The 25279-nt window shown below is 41.0% G+C and overlaps 1 protein-coding gene across 21 annotated transcripts in view; it reads left to right on the forward strand.

The window, feature by feature from the left end:
- LOC141476950 (transducin-like enhancer protein 4) overlaps positions 1-25279 on the forward strand; it is a 98230-nt gene that overhangs the window by 65600 nt on the left and 7351 nt on the right. For 7 of the 21 annotated variants that reach the window (XM_074165894.1, XM_074165893.1, XM_074165895.1 and 4 more), the window contains 6 exons: positions 18788-18907; positions 19472-19525; positions 20173-20325; positions 21580-21712; positions 21938-22131; positions 22315-22391. In XM_074165894.1, coding sequence (XP_074021995.1) covers positions 18788-18907; positions 19472-19525; positions 20173-20325; positions 21580-21712; positions 21938-22131; positions 22315-22391 — 731 coding nt within the window. Of the gene's footprint in view, positions 1-3222; positions 3233-10619; positions 10629-12813; positions 12822-18787; positions 18908-19471; positions 19526-20172; positions 20326-21579; positions 21714-21929; positions 22138-22314; positions 22392-25279 lie in introns of all 21 variants that reach the window. The other 14 variants (XM_074165887.1, XM_074165896.1, XM_074165897.1 and 11 more) reach the window with 9 other exon arrangements.

Here is a 25279-nt window from a genome sequence, read left to right on the forward strand (position 1 = left end):
CAGACTGTATAGAAATCATTGCTTGCATTGAGTTGAAAAGCCAATCCTGACCTAAATAACATGAAGCTTTGCCTTGTAGTGTTACAACACCATTAGGCAGGCATTAGTAAATCATTGTATTTGGCTTGCAGTAATTACAGCTGTGTGTTGGTGTTTCTTGTCACTCCCTGATATGTTTGCTGAAACCATACCTGTTGATGCTGTATTTCTGTCCCACTTCTCTATTTCTTTTGAAAATAACAAACTGCAATTTATTTTAGCCCTTGAGGAAATGAATGTTTTGCTTTTCCTCCCCTGCTTCGAGAAAAGAGTTTCTTGCAATGGCCTGCAAATATTATTTTGTAATGAGCTTTGCTGTCCCCTACTGCAAAATATGAGAGGAATTCTGTCTGAATAATTTTAAAATAATCCCTTTAAAATCAATTACAGTAAACCTTGTGGGGTGAGAGAAACCCTTTTTCCGCCATTCCCTTGAAGTACAGTTTCTTTCCAAGTGCCCTGTCAGGGTGCATAATTGGCATTAGAGTAGCAAAGGCACCCCGCTTTCAGCACAAAGGCAGCCTGTCCAGTGTCGGTTGGTGCCTTTATAAAAAGCCCTGTATGCTCACCACGCAGGTTGCCTAAAAGTTTCATATCACACTGCAGGTATTTGAAAGCAATTATGTATTTAGCAGACCTTCTGCAGGACCCTTGCATGCTTCATGAAGGTTTTCTGGTAACTGCGTTTTCTCTGGCCACGGCAAAGACTGGAGGTGCCATTTCCTGGGGAGTACCCTTCTTCCTGCTCCAGGGGATGAGGAAGAGGAGACATTTTTGTGTGGTGTTGCCTCTCTTCCCTGTTATTTTTAGAGTATCTAGCATCAGACTGTGCAGGTTTTTCCCAGTTAATCAGTGCAAGTCACAACCCTTTTCATATCAAATGTTTTCTGTGCTGTAGTACCTCTCTGTTGTGCCTTTGGTCTCCATGGACCCTAAACCCTTTTGCACATACTGCTAATGACTGTAACAGCACTGCTAATTCCGATAAACAAATTTAGCGTTGCAAACAGCAATAACTTGATTTATAATAGTAAATTTAACTGAAGTTTCCCACTAAGTGGAGGAGGGCTGAAACAGGTACTAACAGCTGTGGGAATCACAAAGTAACGGAGCTGTGGCTACTGTAGACAAGTGTTTCATAATTGTTTTGGACAGAAAGAGGAAGAAAACTTTATTTGATTGAAGAAGGCTTTTTATGTTGACAACACACAACTCCAGAGATTGCCACAGTGCAATCACTGTAAAACTGCTTGTTTTACAAACAAAATATGTTACATTCTAATTATAAAAACAAAAATGTGTGTTTTAATTTGACATACAGACAGAATTTCTCTTACTATTTTGCTAAGTCTTAAAACTGCCAGGGTGTCTTTCTGGAATACTAGTTACTCAGCATGCACAACTGCTACTCTAGATGTCAAAACCAAAATATTTATAAGTGTATTTGATATTGTGTTCTGGCTCAAGATATGTATCCGTCCAATACTGCACTGTGATGTATAAGTAGACTGGTCTTAGAAAAAACATTTGTTCATATCCAAGGTTGTTTTTGCCAATAGTGAGATTAAATCAAAACAGGCACCACTTGTTACCTAATTTGCTTATTTTCTTAAAGTTTACTTAAAGTTTAAAAAGAATATGTTAATGTAATGATATGGTTGTGACAAAAGCCAACGAAATCGAGGAGACAGACATCTGGAGATGGCTGTTTCCCACACTAAAAGAGGCAATTGAATTAAAAGATGTAGTTCTTAGCACTTGGTTCTATGCTGTATGACTAGTTTCCACTGCTCTTTGAAAGTGTAAGCATGAACCCTCGTGAAACCTCTGGAGAAAAGCATGTGAACATTCGCCTTGTGGCTGCAGAGAAAGAAACTCTAAGGTGGGTGACTAAGAAGAGGTCAAATGAGCATGTGGGGAGCAGAGGGGGAGAGATGTGGGAATAAATGCATGTTTCCTCTCTGCATCCACCTTACTAACTGCTGTGCTTATTTTATCCACGTTTTACATAGTCTCTGGAGAGACCTCTTTTACAACTCGCGTGAGAGAAGAGGAAGAAAAATCATAGGCAGTAGCCTTGATTATGCTGTATAAAGATCAGGCAGCTAGTAGACCGAGGCATGCCTAGTGCTTGTCTGTTAAAAGCTCTTTGCTCTTTATACAGTGACACCAGAAGCAAGGTGTAGGAAGGTGTTAATCCTCTGAACCCTAACGCTTTCCAAGATTATAGGTTACCATTGTCTTCTGTTACATGAGAATTTGCCTAATGTTTCCTTTTCTCCTGTCGGACATCTGGTGGCTCCTCGGAAATATTTGAAGAGCCATCGTTTAGTAGTTTACAGGGAAAGCCTTGAATAATTCACACAACAAATGATTAGGCAAGCACTTCTCTATCTAACTGAATTATTCTGCATGTTTGCTGAAGCAGTTAAACAGGAGAACAGCATTTCCTTCTCCGGAGGGTTTACAGTGGTAGTATTGACCCACCTAGTTATTGGGTTTCAGCCTTTTGTTGACACTGTTGTAAATGAAAGCAGCCTGGACAGGCACTGAGCAGCTGGGCTGGATAATTGTGAAGGATTCATGCTTGTTGCTGTTACCCCCAGTGTTTGTAGTGGGTTGTTTGCTTTTACTTTTGTTGAACTGTTGACAAAAGCATTAGATACAAATGGGAACAAATAAAGTGGTGAGATGCCAGGAGGGCTTGGCAGTAATGGTGGTTTTCCTTCCGACTTAAATGGGGAATTTCGACATTTATCTGGATGGGAAATGGAAGGTGTGTTCAGCATTTGTGTGATTCCCCCCTCCCCTTTCCCTTCCCTTCCTTACTGCTAAATATGTTTTGGCAAACACAGGTGAATAAAAACAGAGTGGAGGCAATTTTGCCATTGCCTCAACGCTTTGGCACCGCATTTTTGAGGCTCTTTCTGACTGTGGATGTCTTGCTGGGCAAATCCAGTTCCTGGCATGAGAGGATTAAGTATAAAAAGGGAAGGGGAGAAAAAAAAAAAAAGAAAGAAAGAAAGAAAAGGAGGGGGAGGTAGAAGGGGTAGAGCTGAGAAAAGAGAGGATTAAATAGAACAGTATACACTAAGTAGTATAGCCAGCAAAATTGAAGTCATTTACTGGAACGCTTTTAATTTGGTTTAAACAAAATACTCTTTTGTATATTCAAATGGGGAGTAGCTCAGCTGTTGTGAAGCCAGAAAATTAATGGTATTTTTAGTGAAATAGCAAAAGCATGTCAACAACATAGCTGTGGATGATAATGTTGGCATTTTATTCATGAGGAATTATCAATGCAGGTTACTGGACAACATAGTGTGACTGGAATGATTGAGCACAGGGGGGAAGTGCTGTCCTTCTATAAGATGATTTCATTTTGCATTTAGTCTTTCAGGAAGAGAAGGAGAGAGAAAGTAAGCATTTTAAAAAAACATGTCTTGAGACTGCCTATCCTTGTGATCTCTGGCTCCTGGACACTAACCTTTTTAGCTCTGTCTAACTTAAGGTTTTGTCATTGCTTCTTTATACCAGGTGTTCTTTCTTGAGGGGAGGCAGAAGAATAGAGTCATGTTAGGATATCTTTGCTGAAAAGACAGTTTGGCCCTGGAGGAGCTGCAAGTTTGTTCTAACCATCTCTGGCTCTCGAGTTTTGTGACTGAGCATTGTTTGCTTGGGACCCTTAATGCATTTAACGTGTTGTGAAATATGGTTACCTTGGCCGGTCATGGAGGAAGTTAGTGTATGATCTGGAAGGTCTTATCACTTGGCAGGAGAGATACTTCATATTTGTTATCCTGGCTATAGTTTTCTTGTAGCAATCAACCTTGAAGTGTTGTCAGGTCAACTGGAAAGCGGCAAATAAAATTCATATGGCGCAGTGGTGAAGGCACCACTGCGATGAAAGGAGAAGACACGGTTTTGTATTGCTGTCTGAAGGCATACAAAGGTAGGTAGGTATTTCTTGCCTCTGCTGTAATGTGTGCATCTGGTGGTATCTGAGGTGCTCACAGGGTTTCAGAGCACCACAGTTGTCATACGCAGGTATTTTTTGTTGTTTGCCTTCATGCAGCTTCAAGTTGTGCTAAAACCAAATGCCATAGTAGCAGGGTAATCGTAGTGTTTATAGACCCACTTTGAGCAATCATCCGCTAGTGTTTTCTTTATTCCCCTTTGTTATGGTTGCCATATTGTTCCTAGCTTCTTCACAATAAGAAAAGAAAGGAAGCACAAAAAGAGATAAGGAAGAAATTGCCTTTTATTGCTGCCATTGCTAAGGTTTCTTGTAACATGCAGCTTGTTTGTTGTGCCAAACCACAACCCTGTGGACGTCAGCAAGAAACGTTTTGCCCAGATGTTAAATACTGTGGGATCAGGGCCTGAATTTGTTATTAATCCTACAAATATTAAAAGAAAGTGAAGAAATATCAAGCTATTTCCAGCAAACATGTACTGGGAATGGTGTTACTGTAAATATCAGCTTGTGCATGATGAATCCCCAATTCTTTTTGACTCCCTCTTTGGGGAATACCCTGAACAATTCTACAGGGGGCGAAAGAAATTCTCATAGCAAATTTCAACCTTGAATGAAGGAAAAATAGAAATCTCTGAAAAGCAGGGACTTAAACCCCAATCAAAACAAGTATATTCCGTAATCATGTCTGCATAGCATTTGGGAAATCCAGTTTTAGATCATCTAAATTGTGTGAGAATTCAGAAAAAAATAACTTGCAAATGTTCCATGGCATTGCCTGGATGCCTTTTTAATCAAGCTTGGATACTTTTCTGATTTCATGTGAAACGCACTTTCCACTGTACTTGGTCATACAGAGTTACCTCTTTAAGCTAATAATCTGCTTTGCTTGCAGACCTGTGAGAAGGGCCCCAAGCTGTGCTTTGCCAGGAGAAGGCACGACTTTCAGGAAGCCGAGACCTAGAAGCAGGAAGGTGCTTCTGGAAAGAGTTTGCATTGGAGTAACAATAGTTTTGAATGATTACAGGAGCAGGAAGGAGAGAGAGAAGTGGCATACTGCATAGGCTGAGTTTGGATTGGACTCGCCCAAGTCTCAAGGCAATTATGCATCACAGCGCAAGACTTTTTTGCATAGTCTGGTGTCAGATAGTAAGAAAATGGAGTGTAAACTGGCCAGGTAGGAATAAGAGTGGAGATGGGAAAAAGCATACAATATTGTAGCACAGGAAACTGAAATAATGAGAGAGAAGTAGAAGCATGACAGGGAGGTGATGCCCTAAATCAGTGTACAAAACCTTTAGCACAGAAGGTCTTTACTGGCAACTTGCCATGAGCCAGTGGGCTGCACCTATTTTGCATATAATTTACATTGGATTTTAATCAGATAAGTGCACACCCTGTTTGTTTTTCTTATTTATGGAGTGCTGCACTGTGTAGCATAAAGCAATAAAAGACTATGTACATGGTGGGTTATAGTAAAAAGAGTGATGATGGGAAGACTGGCTCTGCATTTTTGAAGTCAGGGAAGTTTATCTGACATCTGGCTGTCTTTGAGAAGGCCTTACACATTCTGAAGGTTTGAGATTATGAGGAAGCTGCAAGTTGGGCTTTGTTCACATTTCAAATACATAAGGTTAATTTGAGGAAAAATTATTTCAAAGACAAACTTGCAGGTAGCACATTTCCTGGTTAATTTTGTTACGCACGGGTAATTTAAAAAACAACAGCAACAACCACCAGCAGTATTTTCTTCCTGAGATTTTGTTCAGAATATTTAGTTAGTTACATCTCAGATGTAGTGGCTTTAGGGTCTCACCAGTTTAGCTGATGACAGTTTTACATATGATGCAGAAGTCTTTCCTCTTTTACATTTCCTATGTCTGTGTGATACAGATTTACACAAACTAAGAATGGGCTAAAGTTATTATTTGTAGACATACTAGTTTCTGGAGTTTAGTATAGGCAGTCAGTTATAGTAGTTGGATTGCTCTAGTCATCTAGTTGCGTTTTTGCTGATACAGGGAAGACTGATTCTGTCTCCGCCCCCCTCCTTATTTTTCCATTTCAGTCTAGGATATTTAATGGATCCATCCCTCTGATACTGGAGTACCTCCAAATCTTCAATGCATTAATCCTCACAACAACCCTGTAAGGGAAAGAAACTCTCTTTAGGCTTCTGAAATTATCCCTATTTTATAGATAATGAACTGAGGCATGAAGAGGCTTAATTGACTTCACACAATCAGATGAAGGAGCAGCCTACTGAACCTAGATTTCCCAAATTTCCCAGTTTTCCATCCTTCCCAGTTTTAGGTTTTTGCTCAAATACCAGCACTGCCTTGTGATCCATTTTTACCTAATTCTTCCTTTTAAGACCTATTAGTGGATTTGAGTCCCATTCATGGCAAGTGTGCGCATGCGTCTTTCTGGTGATAGCTCATGCGGACTAGTTTGCCTGCTCAGTTGTTTTGGGCTAATTCCGGTTTCAATTGATTACCTCATGTCTGCATGTTGTTTTTTTTCAGAAGAGAAGCTTTGGTTGAATTTTCATCCTTCCTCTGGGTTCGACTACATTGCTCTTGTGTGGTGTGGATCCCTCAGTACCGCACGGGGTTGTAGATGTAGCAGAATTGGTGGAAGCCCACTGCACTGTTGGGAGGGTCATGGCAAGCGGAGCATGCCTGCGATATTCCCCCCCGAGGCTAACCAGCCGTCACATAGCATGTATACACCATGCCACGAAGCACACCTCCGAAACATCAGGGCTAATGCTAAACCCACCTTGGTAGCCCACCACGCACCAGCAGCATGGCTGAGCTGTTACCCATCGCGTTACCTCTGGCCTGGGGCCACACTAGCAGGGCTCTGCAGCTTTCCACACATGGAGAAAGACTGTCAGCCACACAGACCAGGATTGTCGGCACAGTGCTCTGCTGCCAGCTAGCAAGGTGCCCAGTGCGAGCTGCTGCACAGCTGGAGGACTCTCCCAGGCTTCCTCTGGTGCTGCTGCGCAGCAGGCAGCTCCAGAGGTGGATGTGGGAATGTGATTTTTGTCAGCAGTGAAAGTACCCTGTGGGGAGAGCATGTAGGCAGGGAAGAAGGATTTCCATCTGTGGGCTGGAGCTCTGGATACAATTGTGCCTGCTGTGAAAGAGCTTGTTACACTTTCTCACTGTAAGGGCTCCATCTGGTGCTCTAGGTGTCTTTAAATGGAAATTTATGTTGACTGTCAGAACTAAAGTCTACGCACAATGAGCAGTCTGAAGGTCTTACCAGTCACAAGAAATGCTGAAAGCCTTTCCTTCACCTCCCACCCTGTAATATAAGGGGCAGGGAAGGACAACCTTTTGATATAAGGGGCAGTGAAATGGACAGTGATGGACTGGGCAGGTTCAAATCTATCCCCATCATAGTAGGAAGCAGCAATGAAGACCCACTTTAAAATTCAACATTTTCTCTGTCTTAGGGCAGGATTTAGCTTATCACTGAGAATAAGGAAGGTGGCGTTGCAAGGAAACAGTCTGCTGTTGCTCAAGCAGCCCAGATGTTGGTTAGTAAACAGTGGTGTGACTTGCAACTCAAACTCTTAAATTCTAGCAGGAGACTTGCTGGCAGTGCTTTGTGTACTCGATGTAAAAGTTCCCACTCTCTCATCAGGACAAGCGTGCCCTACATTGTTGTTAACTTTGAAGGTTGGTGTGTGCAGAGGTCATCATCATAGTTAAGCCTTGCATTAGGAAACACTTTGCCAGCTATTCTGACTTCTGCTTTGAAAAGTCCTGGTCTTGGCAGCTTCTAAGGAGAAGAAATGCACTGACAAACTGCTGCAATCTGGGATATAATAACCCATTCCAACTGAGAAACCCATTTTACAAATTATCCCATGCATCCTTCCCAGCTCCTTTTTTTTTTTGCCTTCTCACCATCTAGCTGCTTCAGTCTCATCTGGATCAGTCTTTACAACTGAAATAATTTCTGACTGTGCATAAAATCAAGCTGTTTGGTTAGATGTCCATTAAAATTTTAACGACTCCAAAGCAACTCCAAAAATGCTTGTCTTTGGTGTTGCACTACCTGAGTGAGTGGTGGCTAGAAGAAATTTTTCATATTGAGGAAAGCTTGAGGAAGCTCTCCGGTAGCCCTCTAGCTCCTGGTTTTATAGTGCTGCTTGGGCCTTTGATCTTTACACTCTTAATTGGCTCAGAGGGAGGTTATTTACAGTCAACAAGAAAACTACCTTGAAGTTGTCATTTTAATAAACTTGTTACTTGCCAGCTTCTCTAGAGGCATCCCAAATGGAAATAAACATCCTTCATTTTGTTTTATAAATAAATTTTAAAAATGGTTTCCTAGACAACCTTGATGAAATGTCAACTTCTTCTCAGATCTAAACCCACACCATAGGTATTGTTATCTCCATCCCTGCTGGGTAATTTGTACACTGCAATAGTTTGTTTGGAAACATGCCTGTTGTTCTTTAAAATGTACTTAATGCTAGATTAGAGAATATAAGACTTTTTTTTTTTTTTTTGGTCTCCTGTTTCTACCAGCTCATTTCTAAACCATTTAAAATAAAGAGCTTGAGCATGTATGGTATTTAAAAAACCTTTCACATGATGTTTTTAAAACAGATCAATTTCAGCATTAAAGTGTTAGGAATTCAGCCAAGGAAAATTCAACTCAGGATTGTATAGCTGTAATGATAATGTATTATACCCGTCTTCCTTGAAAATTATTGTAACCGTAAAGTTGAACCTAGTGAATTACATAATTTAGGAGCGTTTGCCAGAATGCTGTTTTAGGGGGATTACTGTAGTCTTCCCTTAACAAAAGCAAAGGGAAAGATGGATCGTATTATGAAGTACTTAGATAAGGGAGAACAGTCTTCACAAATTATCTAAGATAACTCATTTGAATAGAACAGAAGGTCATGTGTGTGTCTGCCAGTTACCACACTTAACTACTTGACAGGATGTAGGGGGGAGTAAAAGAGGGAGATTTTTGCTTTTCTACTCCTCTAGCCTGAATTAAAAATGTATTGGCGGCTCATTGCTGACATCAAAACATTTCCAGCCAGCCTGAAGTTAGTATTTGATTGTGCTTTTAACGTTTAAAAAATTAACAGCATGACCTGTCTAATATAAATAATGAAAGGCCCAGAAAAGTAAAAGCTACCGCTGCTTCCCTTGGCAAAGCTCTAGGATGTTCAGGAGTTGTAATGCATCTAAAAATCTGGCGGAAGGGAACTGTGTGTTTTATTTTTCCAGTCTTCAAAATACCTGTTGTACATATAATGCGCTATTATATACTGATGTAACTGCTTTAAGGCTTGACTGCAGGACCTGTGTTCCCACTACTGCTCCATCCATTCCATTTACCAGAGTCCTTGATTTGAAGAATGAGACTGGGGGACAATTATTTTTGCAGCAGGCTGATGTCCAGATTCAGGGTAGCGCACAGTAGGCTTCTAAAGTTCAGCACGTATGTACGTTCCTCTGATTTTTTTATCTGTCTGCCTTGTGACTTCCCTGAGATCAAAGTGTGTGCCTCAAATCTGGCATCTGCTTGAGTGCTTTCCTGGATAGGATATGGGATAATTTCCTGAACGAGGGTCTTGGGAACGCAAGTAAGGGAGTCTGGATGAAGTGAGGCAGATATAATGGGCTTGGATGTTATTTGGACAGAGAAGCGAACAGTAGTGCTCAAAGATTTCTAACTGGAAGGTATTTTTATAGGTGGTTGAGAGAATGTTTTTCTTCAAAATCAGCATGACCTGGAATTTGCAAATATTTAATAGCACCTGGCCATGTTTTATCCACCTGCCTAATTAAGAGACTGGTTGGTTAATAAATTCTTGGGTGCTTAGCAGTGTCCCTGGCTTCTTAAATTACGTAGGATACTAGAAAAGCATAAAATATATCAAGTCTTCAGAAGCCACACAAGATCTGACAGGGAAAGAGATGAGCGAATTGCCGGTCTCTTAGTTAATACCTGAGAAAAACACGTGAGCATGTTTCTGCTGATTGAAGCAATCGGGATGTGGAGTGAATGTTTCTGTTGAATTTTAGGGTGCTTTTTGTAATCATGGTAGCCTCTTGAAGGCTACATCTTTTGCCATCACTTTTCTACTGATCAGGTCAGGAACAAATAGGATTAAAAATGGGGGAAGGGAGGGAACAAGTCAGAAACTGTGGAAAGAGATCATCATCTCTATCTGTGAAGTAGTCAGTTAAAACAATAATTTGCTTTGTTTTCTTATCATCTCCTAGGTCATCTCTGCAGCAAAACAACTACAAGATCCTTTAAAGAAAAACAGGCAGAAGGAAAGAAAATGAAAGTGGTTTTCTCTGAAGGGTTGATACATATGGATAGATTGGAAGGGAACAAAAATGTGAAAACTCAAAAGTGATGCCGTTGCCATCAATATAACCTACGTTAGATGTAACCAAAACTAAGAATGTGGGGCACTGCAGTACCTGATTGAAAGCAGCTAAACGGAGTGTCTCATGGGACTGTTGTCAGACATGGTCTCTGTGGTTTTAATGCAGCAAAAAAAGGCTAATTAGTGCTAGGTTATATCCTTCTGGTCAAAATGAAGAATTAGATAGGGAACGTAAATCCCGGGAGAAAGTTGTTAGGACCTGTCACATGAAAACTGAATCCACTTAGCTATCCACGGAGAAGGAAACGCTTAAAGTCTGATCATTACTCCTTTAACATGGAAAATCTGGGGGGCGTGGGTTTTTACCTCCTAACCTCTCTTGCCGGTACTGATGAGATTTTTATAACCCCTGTGGCTTAAGCTGCTGCAGGAAAGTGTTTGCATTCAGCTTGGCTTGGTGCCGTACAGTCCATTTTAATCACTGTGCAAAGTGAAAGGATAACAGTTTTACTGTGGTGCTCGGTCTGAAAAGAGGGTTCTAAGCAAAAGCCGGTTATTCTTCAAAGGGATTTCGTGATTCTTGCAGATATTTTTTAGCAAAGTGTAAAGCATACTGACATAGGCCTTTAATGGCTATCATAAAACATTCCCTCTTTAGTGTTTTCTTACTTCTCTAAAAACTAACCAAATCACCTTGTGTGTTCTGTTTAAATTCAGTCACTATGAGAATGTAATTAGTGTTAATATTCTGAATATATGTTGGATGTTGGGAATTTTCCATGCATGTCCGACAATCGGCTTTTGAAGAAGGCTCACAGAGCGCTGCTGCTGCTTTTCCTTGCCTTGTGGCACGCCGCTGAATCAAAGTCCGTAATGCAGGCTGGTGGTTATCCTGCTCTCTCCCTTTCATGGTGGTGAGCCCACAATTAAATTGCTGCATTGAATGCTCCGGCTGGTTGAGCTTTTTCTCTTGCCCTGTGATTGCGTGCTCTCCCTTGCTCTTTCTCCCTAGTTAACTCCCAATACTCTCCTCGCTGTTGCTGTTTCTATTTTGCTAGAGCTGCTCAAACTGTTTCAGGTCTCTGCTGAAGGAAATAGCATGAAAGATCAGTAATTGGAACCCCAAATAAATATTTGAGGAGAGGAGAGCTGTAGTTCCATGTTTCCTTAGCACTGCTCTGTTCCTCAGATTTCCGAAGATGATTATACTTACCCTCAGTTCTTCTGAATCTCTGTAACTCGGTGGCCTTTGACCCCTCCGTTTCAGTGTGTCTGATATTGGATAAAGTAACATTTAGGGGTTTGTGTACTGTGATGACCAACATGCAGGTTTTTCATGGATTTGGGCATTTATTTTCTGAAATGGCAGCAGCAAGTTTTTTTTCTGTCTGGAAGCATTTCCAGGCTTGTGCCATTGTTATCCAGCAGTGCTTAATCTTTTTTGGGATCATTAGGGATGGAATTCCTTTGCAGACTTCATATGCCCTGGGGCTGACCCGCTGTATTGCCTATATCAGTTGCAATTTGTGCCTTAACACCTTCTTGCAAATCTTTTCACTCCATCCAAATTACCTACTCTGCTGTGTGCTGAAGCATGTGGTCTTAGTTTGGGGTCTGTTCAAAAGGGGAGGAGGTGGAAGTGCAGGTGGTGAATGGAGAATGGATCAGGTGAATTGCTCTGTGGATTAAAGGGGAGGATGTTTGACAATGCCTGGGTTGTGTTACCATCAATTAAATTCAATATTTACGAGTTGGCAGATGTGGACAAGAGCAGACTTGATGGTAAATGTAATCTGTGAACTTTGAAGCTTCTGTAAACCTATCAGAAGTGTTTAACTCCTTTTCCTGCCCATCTGTTTCTTTTTCTTTTGTTCCCTGCTGAAACCAGGTCCTTTGTTCAAACTGTCTTACGTACCAAAGGGTGCTTGTTATTCTAGCCACACTCCTTGATTTCACTACCTTCATGTGCCTGTGCTAAGATACACTTTAACCTAAACCTGTCTTTCGTTTTTGCCTCACAGCTGTGTTCCTCTACCGCTTCACTGCTTGTACTTAAGCTGCATCGGTTCTTCTCTCCATCCTTTGACCCTCACAGTGTCAGTAGTGATTAGGCCCTATGTGTGTTATGTCCTTCAGCTGGTGATTACTGGAGAAGCTGTATTTTAAAGGATTTATTGCAAAAATCTGTCTGTGAAAGGCTAGCCAGAAGCCCTCACCATTGCTTTAAACAACTACTTTTCTTGCCACCAGCATGCACCTGTACACCAGGAAGGGCCAGAGAAACAACAGCACATGCTGATAGGATTATACGTTAAAATTGCTAGGTATCTCCAACTTCCGCTGTGTGGCCTGCTTAGCTTTTCCAGCAAATTGATAAGTGTATGTTGGAATACATGACTGGAATTAACGTGTACAGCCGGAGTGGTTTATTGTGCATTTTATCACCCATTTCATAACATCTAGACTTTGATGCTTTTAATTAGCATAGATTAAATATTGCAGTGGTACCACCAGGGCAAACAGTTCACCACTGTAAACAGTTACACAGATATTTTTAAAGAAATTACACACACATATAAATAATATACATACATATCTATACTTCTGTGCATGTAAAACTTTTGAGAACATTTGTATTTTGAAGACTGGCTGCTGACCCTACACTTTCTCTTTATTCTGGACTTCTTATCAACATCTTATTGCTCTTGCAGCAGCACTGCACATCTCGGCTTTGATGTTTTTTATGACACTTACCCACTAATTAACTTCATTAATTTTGCAATTAGTGAAGTTAATTAGTGGGTAAAAATGCTATATAAAACTTCAAAGTTTGCATTTTAATCATAGTTTGTATTAAAAATAATTATCACACGCTTGATTACTAAACTCAATCCAGTTAGCTCAGAGTCATGTGATAGTAAAACCAGCTTTGTTCTGTATCTTTCCTAGCTAGTTAGTAGCATTTTTCACTAACAATTACTGAGAGTTTGTCTGGTATCTGAAAATACAGCTCCAGGGAAAAAGCAGCGAATGAAACGAAAAAAAAATAAAAAAAATTGATCATGGTATGGCTGAGTGGAAGTTGCGTTTCAGCTTGGGTAAGTAGAGATACAAGTTGGAAAAGGGGGAGCTGAAAATACTAAAAGAAGTTCACTGTGACTGGTGATATATGTGGCTACCAGCCCCCCCTCCCTCCTTTGGTGAGCCATTTCAGAAGAGATGTGCTCCGGGCTGTACTACCTGTGTCACCTTGATCACAACCCTCTGCATGTACCTAAGGGGAAAGGCATGGTAAGGAAAACCCACTTGCCTAAGTAAGGACAGCAAAGTGGGGATGTTGGAAAATTAAAGCAAAGAACATAAAATCCGTGAGGCTGGAGTGGATACTGAGATGTAGTAATAGCAGTAATAGTAATGTAGTAATAGTAATAATAATTGTAACAAAAAGGCGTAGTAGCATTGTAGGTGTGGGTGACCTTAGGAGCACAGCCACTATGCAAACACGCCATATGGTGCCTATAGAGCAGCCCACAGCGTTTCACACCTTCTCCCTCAGTTTAATAAATGTACCTGTGCCTACAGGTGTATGTAAATGAATGCATTTTTTTTTTTTGGACGGATGGATGTTTCTTAGAGCTACGCAGAAGGTTTCATTTGTGGGAGCTCTTGATTACAGTTTTCGCATGGTCTCGGTGGCCTGTGCTGGACTGCCACTTCTTCTCACCCAGGTGTTTCTTATGCTCTATCGTGTCAGAGCAATCTTTTTTTTTTGTTTGTTTGTTTGTTTGTTGTGTGTTTCTGATGTAAGCCAGTTTTGTCTTAGAGAGCTCAGTGCTTCAAGCCTGAGCCTGGAGCAGTGCCTGAGTCTAAGCTCCAGTGCTGGTACGTCCATCTATAACATTGGCACCAGCCAACCAAGCAGTGTTACTGCCTGGTCATTTCCCTGCATTGCATATTGTATCCATTTTTATAGTTTCTTTTATACTTTCACCAGACTTTATAACAGCAATAATGTCATTCAGATAATTATACAGTAATTGACCGTAGCGTTGAGCATCCTTGGCTTTTACTGCAGTTTGCTTAATACTTCAGGATGGTCAATTATCTCGTAATTCCCACTTTGTTGGGAATTATTGTTTTAATTATTACACTCCAAATACATCATTTTGGCATAGTAGTAAGGGTACGCTTGGGAATGGTCATATTCATGAATGCTTTAAAGAGGTACCAGCTTTATCATGTGGGAGGGCTTTTCATCCTGTCATCTCTAGTCATTACTTTTAACACTGATTTCATTTAATTATCATTTCATCTGCTCAGGCCAGGTCTTCATCTGCAGGAGCTAGCATATGGGGAGTTGGAGCTTGCAGGATTTGAGAGCAGTTGGATGGCTGTACAATCTGACCATATTGATTTCTTTTCTGCTGTGTTAACAGTGTGAGTCATCTATATTAATGCAAGTAACTTCCAATGGAAGTTTGGGGTAAAACGGTGAATTTTTTTTTTCTTTTCCTAGCAGTCTGAAGTATTAATGATTGCAAATAGATAGCGAGCACGCTGATGTTTGCCCCGTTACTGGTGAGAATTTTACAGCTGCATGAGAGGCTTGTATGACCCTCTTTACATTCATTTAATTTGTGCCTGCGTGGCACTTACACTCCACCAGGAGCAGTGTCCTGCCAATGTTGGAGAGAAAACAGTGTAGTCTTTGCGGTGGGAAATCTTTTCAGTTAGCACTGTGCTCAGCACTGCCCAAAACAGAGACTGAAGCATAGCATACCGTGCTTTACAGCCTGGTGCAAAATACGGTGGGTCCAGTGCCAGAAACACGCTGTCTCACTTCTTAAGCAAATTATGTGAACAAGGCAAAGTGTTCCGCCTTTCTATAAATGTTTATGTTCAGTTGGTTTTTGTCAGCATTTTGTGGTGTATTTAACATGCGTTAAAATGTTCTACCTAAGCAAAATATGAAAAACAGATACATTTTACTGAAACAGAAACTAAATGTAACCTACTTTCACCAAAGAGTATTTTTTCCTGTGTCTGATCTAATTATTGTATGTGAGCAAACTCAGTGTTGGTTAGTAGGAAAATGCTACTATCTAGTAGATTAACGCATTTTATTGAAGAAAACAGCAGTGTGAAAGAACTTTATTTCTCTATAAATTTTAATAGTTACTAAAATGAGGACTCTGGCCCATTAAGTTACAGCCTGCCAAGTCATAATGCTAAATCACTTAATTTCTCTAAGTAGCTATCCTATTCCAGCTTCTTAAAGGCAGCTGTTAGGAGAGCACTGATGTTTTAATCAAGGAACAGGGAAGAGTCTGACAGCTGAACAGTGTGCCTCGATGGAGGTTTTCTTGCACAGTCTGCAATTATATGGATGTCTCTTGGAGTATTGTAGACTTGCACACCCAGGAACCAAGGTGTGGGTGGGTATAGGATTATATGTAGGCGTCTGATGTCAGTGGAAACCATGAGGACATTGTTACGTCCCAGTGTTTCTCGCTGAAGATAGATCCTTGAAAGTGTTTACAGGCTGAAAAGCTATTGCAAACAATAGTGGGAGCACAGTATGCATAATGATAGTGTTGTCCCACGCACACTGAAAATAGTAGGTGTTGGGTCCATATGAAGATCTAGAGCACAGCTCTTTGGCCATGTGTGTGACATATCTTTATTACTTAGCCTAAGAGATAAATTTAGATCTGTCAGCACCAGTACCAGAGATCCCATGAAGTCAGAGATCTTTATGTGGCAGATGCATTACATTTTGAAGGGAAAAGACACTAGTACTGCAGGGGTATTGATTGACTGGCTCCATGCAAAGAAAGGGGTAGGACAGATAAAAGTGAGAAAGTTTAGATTTATTTGTAGTAATAGACTCATGAGGCAAAACGTTAATCCTAGTACACTGGCCAAATTTCAGTTTGGGAAATGAGATTCTACCCACTGTCAATAGGCGAGTTGTCTCCATTTTTCTGCTAATGTCAGGTGAGATACCACAGCAAAATCTTTTCATATTGGTATCAGGTCTGATCCATCTGTCAATGCCCGATGTGGTGCTCATCCTTTATGTGCTAGTGATAATTAGCTGCTTTTTCATTCTAGTAGGGAGCTTTAATTTATTACTTTATTAAGCAGTGAAATCAAAGATTAAAATGGTATCTATAGCACATAGCTAACTAGATTGTGAAAAATTAAACTATATATTTTCAAATTTATGAAAATAAATATTTCTATTTAAAGAAGTGCAGTAGTTTAATTCTTTAGACACCACTCTAATTTGTAGTTTACTGGTGATTATTTTTCTTCATTTTAAAGCAAATTGCTTTCTGTAGGGTGAAGTTGAGAAATAATGAATTGAATTCACGTTACAAGTGACTGCCTCCCAAATTATAAATGAATATAAATGTAATAGGAACATACTATTACAGTCTTTTGCAAAAGACTATGCTATATCATTATAGTAAACAAATACATTTTTCAAGCCATCAGTTCATTTAATGTTGCATTTCTACTTGGCCTTTATTTTAAGGGCTTCTGTGCCTACTGCCACTACTGTATCCAAGTGTCTTAACATGTGTTGTCTCTTCAGAGCAAAAAATAACATTGTTAGTTTGTGTCATTTGCTATAACAGTTGATTAATTACCTGCTTTAAAGCTAAATCAGTGAACGTATTTTAACTTGTATTTGCTCAGGATGGGAAATCCTTGTCTACCTATTTTATACTGTCAGGGAGAGAGAGAGAGGGAGGGAGGCAGGCAGGCAAATGGGAAAGGCACAGGCTGTGTTCAGCACTAACTTTGTTCTAAAATTTTTATTTCCACTTAGTGTACTTAGAGGGTAATTAACAATTACAGATCAAAAAGATGGAAGATCTTTACAAATTCCACCACTCATTAATCTGAGCTGCTGTTGACAAGCATAGGAAAATTTAGAGAAGTGGAGAGGAGGATCTGGTGTCCCAGCAGGGAGAAGTGTTCTCTCATGTGACTTGGGCAACAACCACAGCTTAACTTCTGTGGTTAAGTGTTCTTAATCTTTACCAGAAATTTGTTGTGTAATAAGTTAAGGAATAGAAGAAATTCTGTAATAGCAATGGAACAGAAGTTGCACAATGTAAATGCTAATTTCTTGGTTTGCGTTCCTGGTAGCAGCTATAAAATAAACCTAAGGAGGTGTGCACTGAAAATCCCAAAACCAAGTTGCTGTGTTGTACAGTTTTATGCGGAACAACATCTGCCCATAGCGCATGGAGGAAGAACTCTGAAACCAGTGTTTCTGGATGAATGGGAGGATCTAAAATGTGGCAGTAATGACTTTTTTGGTGGTTGTTCCTCCCACCCCTTTATATAAGGATGACAGAGAGATGGAAACAATCAGCAGGGTTTCAACTGAGAATTACTTTAATCTTCATTCCTGTCAGCTCCAATTCTGCAAAATGCCTGAGCAGATCCTTACTTATGTACGTTCAACCATCGGCTTCAGTGTGAGATAAAGTCTAGCGCATGCTTAAATGCTTTCTTGAATTAGGTCCAAAAGCTGCTGCTAAAATCAATCCCAGAGGGAACTTTGCATCTTTCATTACTTCCTTTTGTGTACCAAGATACAGGCTCCATCAAGCTTTGGAAATACGGTAGGAGTTGATAAATGTCACCTGCCCTGTTTAAAGGAGTAGAGGAGAATTGTTGGATGACAGTGCACAAAGTACATATTACTTCCTTTCTCTCCTGTCCCATGCGTGTGCTCTTTAATGATCATTACTAAGCCAGGGCTGCAGAATGGCGACAGACTCACTGAGCCACTGCATTGTGTTTCTGTCTATTGCAGGCATAGCCTGTAATTGTAAAAGGTGCCAAAATAAAATGAGTTGAGGTGTTTTCCCCTGTTCTTTACTGCTTCAAGACTGTTCAGAAGCTTGCTTCTTCCTTTGCTAGAAATCTTAATTCAAACCTTTGCTGAAGTGTGATTTACCTTAAGACACCTTGTTCTTCTTGATTTACACAGGCAAACACCCACCCCCACCTCTTCTGGGAGTATTGATTTAACCCTGTATATTTGTAGAGGAAACAAGCCAAAGCCAGGCCAATGCACAGTAGGCATAAAATGGTCCCAAGAAGCTCTACGTTCACCCCATTGACACTGCAGATGGAAACTATGATCCATTGGTTGATTGCCTTTATTTGTCTCTTGCAATGCATTGTGCACTTTTAATACAAGACACTTGCTGAGTAGCTATCACTGATTAAAACCCAAAGTGCTATCATGAGAACAACTCCAGATCGTATTATTGGGCTAACTTGTATTGAGGCTTAGTGACAAATGAACCACTGTTTCGAATCAGCATCTGATGATGTTTTCTTCATCTCTTTTCTGACTGCAGAGCTCTTCTGTATCTCCCTCAGCCAGTTTCAGAACAGCAGAAAAGCACAGAAATTCAACAGATTATTCTTCAGAGAGTAAAAAACAGAAAACAGAAGAGAAGGAAATAGCAGCTCGTTACGTGAGTACATTGACTGCATTGTGCATTTTGAACTTAAGTGTTCCTCTTTAATTTCACCTGATTCCTGCTGCATAATTAGTTTTAAACTTGAGGGTCAAATTTTTAACAGATTCTTACTGCCTGTCTCTGACGTCTATGCTGGGTGGAAGGTTTCAGTGTCTAGGATTGATAGTGTTTTTAACAATATAAATTCAGAGCACCTGGAAGGCATGTGACAGGAGGACTGAGCATTAGTTAGGCTGGGACTTCGTAGATCTGGACTCTAGCTTGACTCCGCTTCAAAGTAGCGCAGAGCAGCTTTGGATGAGGATTTTCATCCTATGTCCTTGTTCACCAGTGTGAAAACTGAGAAGAATGCTATAACTGTGGCAACATGTTAAGCAGAAGCCCAATAGACGACCTAAATTTTATAATTGTATTACCACATAAAGCTTGGTAAAAGTAAATGCTATGTTGCATTGTTGTGAGCAGCCTTGCCTTTCATTGCTTTATAGTTTCTTAGTACTTAAGAGATGTTTGGATATTAAATGAATGTTTTTAACTCATTGTGACTTGTCGTTGCAGGACAGTGATGGTGAAAAGAGCGATGACAACTTGGTAGTTGATGTTTCCAATGAGGTATACATAATGGTGTTTTTTCTCCCTTACAGTGGTGGTGGTGGTAGGGATGTCTTCAGACATTTCTGTGCATATTGGGTATATGAATAAGATTACAGCCTTTGCCACCATAAAGGAGCTTGGAATGCCTGAGGGAATCCAGTCAGGTTGTCTTTCTTTAGAATGCAAATCAGTTCTTTAACATTTATTTCTACAAAGAACCTTTTTGTTTCTTGTATGAACCAAAAGTTGAGATATTTGAAGCCAACCCAGCACAGCAGATAGGATCCAGCTTGTAACCATATCTGTATTTTCTTTCACTCCAGCCATGACTTTATTTGTGAACTTTATCAGGTCTGCCAAGTGCCTCAAACCTTTTCAATCTGTCACCTGACAAAGGATATTTACTTGCCTATTTCAATATCCATAGATTTTTTACATTATTTTTCATGGTTAATAGCATCAAATTTTAAGACTTTCTTTAAAAAAAAAAAAGTTGTCTTTCATTATCCATCTTGATCTTACAGTTTTATCAGTTAAATCAATTAAGAACTGAAGGAAGATGTCACTTTTTATGACAGATCTTCATTCCAAAGTGAGAATTGCTCAAGACAAGCACTAGTGTCTAGTGTGGAGTTATTATACTAATCCACATTGCTGATGTTTAGGATCCTTCCTCTCCCCGGGGGAGCCCAGCACACTCTCCACGGGAGAACGGCTTGGACAAGACTCGACTGCTGAAGAAAGATGCACCGATTAGTCCTGCATCTATTGCATCCTCCAGCAGTACTCCTTCCTCCAAATCCAAAGAACTTAGCCTTGTAAGTGCTTCAAAGTGCTCCTGACCCATGATCATATGCTGAAACAAGTGCTTACTGGATTTCTGTCTAGACACAATTTGGATGTCCACAGCTATCAGTAAAGACCTATGAACCATCAATTTTGAAGTCGTTTAATTTATCTCTTCAAGGGGATTTAATAAAATAGTGAGGAGAAAGTCCACAGCCTTTCTTTTTGGGATAGGAAGAGGTTATTTTCACTGGTGGTGTGGGTAGATGATAGATATGCTGTGCTGAGAGATGTTTTTCTCCTCCCCCATATGAAAAACTGTCATTCTGAGAATAAATAAGAGTACACAGGGGTTCCTTGAGCTGTTTTCCTGTGCTGTGGTTTATAGCAAATTCAGTTCCCTGCTTGGATGCAATTTGGTTGTTAGCTTTGTTTGAATTACCAGGCCATATACAGCAACAATAATTTTTATTTTCTATCTAAAAAGTAATCTGTCATTTACAAGAGCCTTCCTTGACTTGCATCACAAATAACAATGCCCAAAAAAAGAGAGCTGCCTGCAAGTTGGGGGTGTTCTTTCCTTTCCTGTTTGTGACCACAATTAATCACCTTCCTGAGCTGCACAGTAACTCCCTTCTCAGTTCTTCACAGGTCAGGGTATGCGATTATTTAAAGAAATAAATAAAAAGAAAGCTTAAAGTGAATGTAGTGCTCAGGAAAGGTGGATGGAATGACAGGTTCAGACCTGGGAGTCAGTGGTTTGTCTGATGAACAACCTTGTCACTGCACAGTTCCTGACTTTATACCTATCACTGTCTCGATACTGTGTTTCCAGCACCACATTTGGGCATGAGTTGTTGGTCAGTTGTGGGCTTTTTTTCTGCTCCTCTTCTCCCCACAGCAGTAGCCTCTCACACAAACTCATAATCGCAATGGGAGTGGGTCCACCATGAGCTGAGTGAGACTACCAACAAATTTCACATATGCTGCCAATGTAATTGTTAGGTGGCAGTGATTTTCAGTCATTGACCTCATTCTGAATCATATGGATGCCCCTGATGAGGAAAGCTTTGACGTCTCTAGTTAATTCCCAAAGCCATTCTGTCTTTTTCAGTGTCGCTGCAGCTTCTTTTCATTGCCAGGGACTGTTGAAACCCAAACCTGAAAGCTATGTATCACTAATCACGCACACTGTGTAATTACGCACGCTGTGATTGTCGTTGGCTCTCTTTGCAACCACTGGCTAAACTAACAAACTCTCTTCCTTTTTCCTTTTTGGTGATTAGAATGAGAAATCTACCACTCCTGTGTCTAAATCAAATACCCCAACTCCACGGACTGATGCCCCAACTCCAGGCAGCAACTCCACTCCCGGACTGAGGCCAGTGCCTGGCAAACCCCCAGGTGTGGACCCACTAGGTTAGTGTCTGTATATATCAATGGTGTGAAACAGGCTACCTTTAAATCTACAGTGATGAGGCAGTATATTACAGCTGCTTAAACTGGATGCTGAGCTGGCTCTTCAGCAATCTAATACAGCATATACACATATATATGTATGTATATATATTTTACTGTTTGGCAAAACCATATTTCACCCAGGCTGGGCTGGCTGTGTGACTTCTCTCTTTTTTCCCCTCATAGCTTCAGGTTTAAGGACACCTATGGCAGTGCCGTGTCCTTATCCTACTCCGTTTGGGATTGTGCCACATGCTGGTATGAACGGGGAGCTAACCAGCCCTGGAGCTGCCTATGCCGGTCTGCACAATATTTCCCCTCAAATGAGTGCAGCAGCTGCAGCAGCAGCAGCAGCGGCAGCTTACGGGAGATCTCCGGTGGTAAGTGTTTGCTGCTAATGCATTCAGTGTTGAGAGCAGTTTATATTAGATGTAAGACCTGTATCTAGTTCGGTTTCTTTGTAATTTGGGGAGTATGCTGTGGAAAACATGAATTAAGCAGTCTTCCTTTGCCTAACTCCCATCTTTAATATACCTTTTTCTTCTGCTTGGGGAAAACTATAGGTTGGTTTTGATCCACATCATCACATGCGAGTCCCAGGCATCCCTCCCAATCTCACAGGCATCCCAGGAGGAAAACCGTGAGTAGCAAACATTCAACTTTAAAAGTTAGTCATCTGTTGAAGTCGCGTTCCCCTGCCAGTTGGAATTCCCCTTAGCTACTGAAAACTATTGTGTGAATGGAAATAAATATAGCTTTTCGGCAAGGGCAGGAGAAACACTGTTTAATCTTAAAGTTGCATTTGTAAATTTGTTTTGAACATTAATAGTAGCCGACAAGGAGTGGTTGATACAGAGTAAAGGAGATAGAAATAAATAGAAAAAGGAAAGGAGCTGAATTTCGAGATGTTACATGCTGAATCTAACTGGTTGCTCTTATATGGAAAGGTGAACCGGAAGGAGATCTTGGCCTTCCATCTCTATTGAACTCTGCTTCTCAGTTTTAAAAAATGATTTCTTTGTTCACAAAGGCCTTGCAATTACTGGCAAACTTACCAGCTGCAATAAACAGCAGTGTGCAGAGAAAGGAACACTGAAATGTTTTGTTTGATTGAAAATACCGGAAAGAATTATTGTATCATAATGTTCACATTCATCCTTGATGGAACTGACCGTAAAAGGTGACCTGCTCTACCAGGCTTCGCTTGTTGTGAGCCTTGGAAAAAGAATTACACAGATAAGAAGAACTCTCTGCTCACATCCCTCTTGAGTTAGAGAGGGGGAAAAAATAAAAGTGATGCAAACCATATTGATCCAGATTTTATGTAAGGGTCCTCCACTTCACTTGTTGCGTGACATTGTGGGAAACTGTGACCAGCTAATACTGGAGAGTTTGAAGGGAAGGACATGTTTGTGCCATTCCTTCTCTCACTCTCGTATGTATGAATGTGTTTGTGGAGGAATGGTTGGGGGGTACTCGCACGGTTGCATATATGTGAGTAAATGCATACGCTTACCTGCCAGTGAGCATGTCAACACACAAGATTAATAACATATTATGGTGACAAGCAATCAGTTCTAGTGCCTGTAACTCCTCTTATCCATATGTATCACACAAATCATAAACCATGCCCAGGTCTTTCAGACGTCAGACACTAGTTACCACCTCAGGTTGACTTTCCTGCTAGTTGCACTGCCCTGTTAGCTGGCTGCATAAGGCGAGTATGGAAATTGGTGTTCAGCAGCTTCTGGACCAGCCACTTGCATTGAAAATTTTGTGGGGTATGGATCTTCATCCTACACCTGCAGCAGGCACGTAGAAGTGTCTTGCAATAATGTTCAAATATTTGCTGGGTTCAAATTCATCGCTGGTGGAGTTGGTCTCCCGGAAGGAAGGGTGATTGGCTTTACCAGGCTTTGCTTGCTGTGGTCTGAGAAACGGCAATATCAGGAGTGCAGAGACTTCCCTGCTCACATCTCACCCGTGTTAGAGACGGGGGGAATAAAATGTGAGGCAAACTGAAATCAAACTGGTTCAATTCTGGTGCATCTCCAAGGTTTTTGAGTGTTATTGACATATTGATGACTGTTTTAAACATTTAAATGTAACTGTCATTTGTCTGCCGTAGGGCCTGAAACCTTTGAAATCTGTGGTTGTTTTAGCATGATTGCATTGATTTTTCTTCATCTGAAGTGCAGTACTTTTCACAGCTATCATTCAGGATTGTTGCTTTCTCATTTACGCTTCCTTTTCCCTTGGAGCGAAAGTTGTGTAAATTCTCCGCACTGTTGAGTGTCTGTTGAAATGGAGCAGGCAACATGTGGCACATTGGGGATCTGGCCCCTAGTAACTCTCATTTCACTTTGGAGATATATCAAAACACTGAGGATTGTACAATATACAGGTAGAAAAGGTAGCTAATGTGAAAAGAAGAAAAAAATGCTCACCAGGTGTTTATAGTGTCAGATATTTGTAAGATACTTAGAGTACTTCAAATACGCAACATGCGGTGTTAGTTCTCAGAGTGGGAAAAAAAACCCAACCACTCAACAACCACAAAACCAAATGAAGCAACAAAGCAACAGTTTAATCATATGTGCTGGTATGGAGTAATGAATAGACTGAGAATAATGTAGTCACAGATCACTCCAGATCTAAGCTTTATTTCTGTAATTGTTAAATATGTTCCCTGTAAGCATGCTAAAAATTGCTTTGGCCATATGTCCAGTTGGCGGCCAATGACGAGTGGAGTTCCTCAGGGGTCGGTACTGGGACCAGTGCTGTTCAACATCTTTGTCGGAGACATGGACAGTGGGATAGAGTGCACCCTCAGCAAGTTTGCCGACGACACCAAGCTCGGTGGCACAGTCGACACGCTGGAGGGAAGGGATGCCATCCAGAGGGACCTGGACAGGCTTGAGAGATGGGCTCATGCAAATCTCATGAAGTTCAACCAGGCCAAGTGCAGGGTCCTGCACCTGGGACGTGGCAATCCCAGGCACATGAGCAGAGAACGGCTAGTGAGCAGCCCTGAGGAGAAGAACTTGGGGGTGTTGGTGGACGAGAAGCTCAACATGAGCCGGCAGTGTGCACTGGCAGCCCAGAAAGCCAACCACATCCTGGGCTGCATCAAGAGAAGTGTGGCCAGCAGGTCACGGGAGGTGATTCTACCCCTCTGCTCTGTGCTTGTGAGACCCCACCTGGGATACTGTGTCCAGCTTTGGAGTCCTCAACACAGGAAGGACATGGACCTGTTGGAATGCGTCCAGCGGAGGGCCACGAAGATGATCAGAGGGATGCAGCGCCTCCCCTATGAAGACAGACAGAGAGCTGGGGTTGTTCAGCCTGGAGAAGAGAAGGCTCCGGGGAGACCTCATAGCAGCCTTCCAATATCTGAAGGGAGCCTACAGGAGAGTCGGAGAGGGGCTCTTTGTCAGGAAATGTAGTGACAGGACAAGGGGTAATGGTTTTCAATCGGAAGAGGGGAGAATTAGATTAGATATTAGGAGGAAATTCTTTACTGTGAGG

The sequence above is a fragment of the Numenius arquata genome, chromosome Z (assembly GCF_964106895.1).
Source record: "Numenius arquata chromosome Z, bNumArq3.hap1.1, whole genome shotgun sequence".
NCBI classification, from domain to species: Eukaryota; Metazoa; Chordata; class Aves; order Charadriiformes; family Scolopacidae; genus Numenius; species Numenius arquata.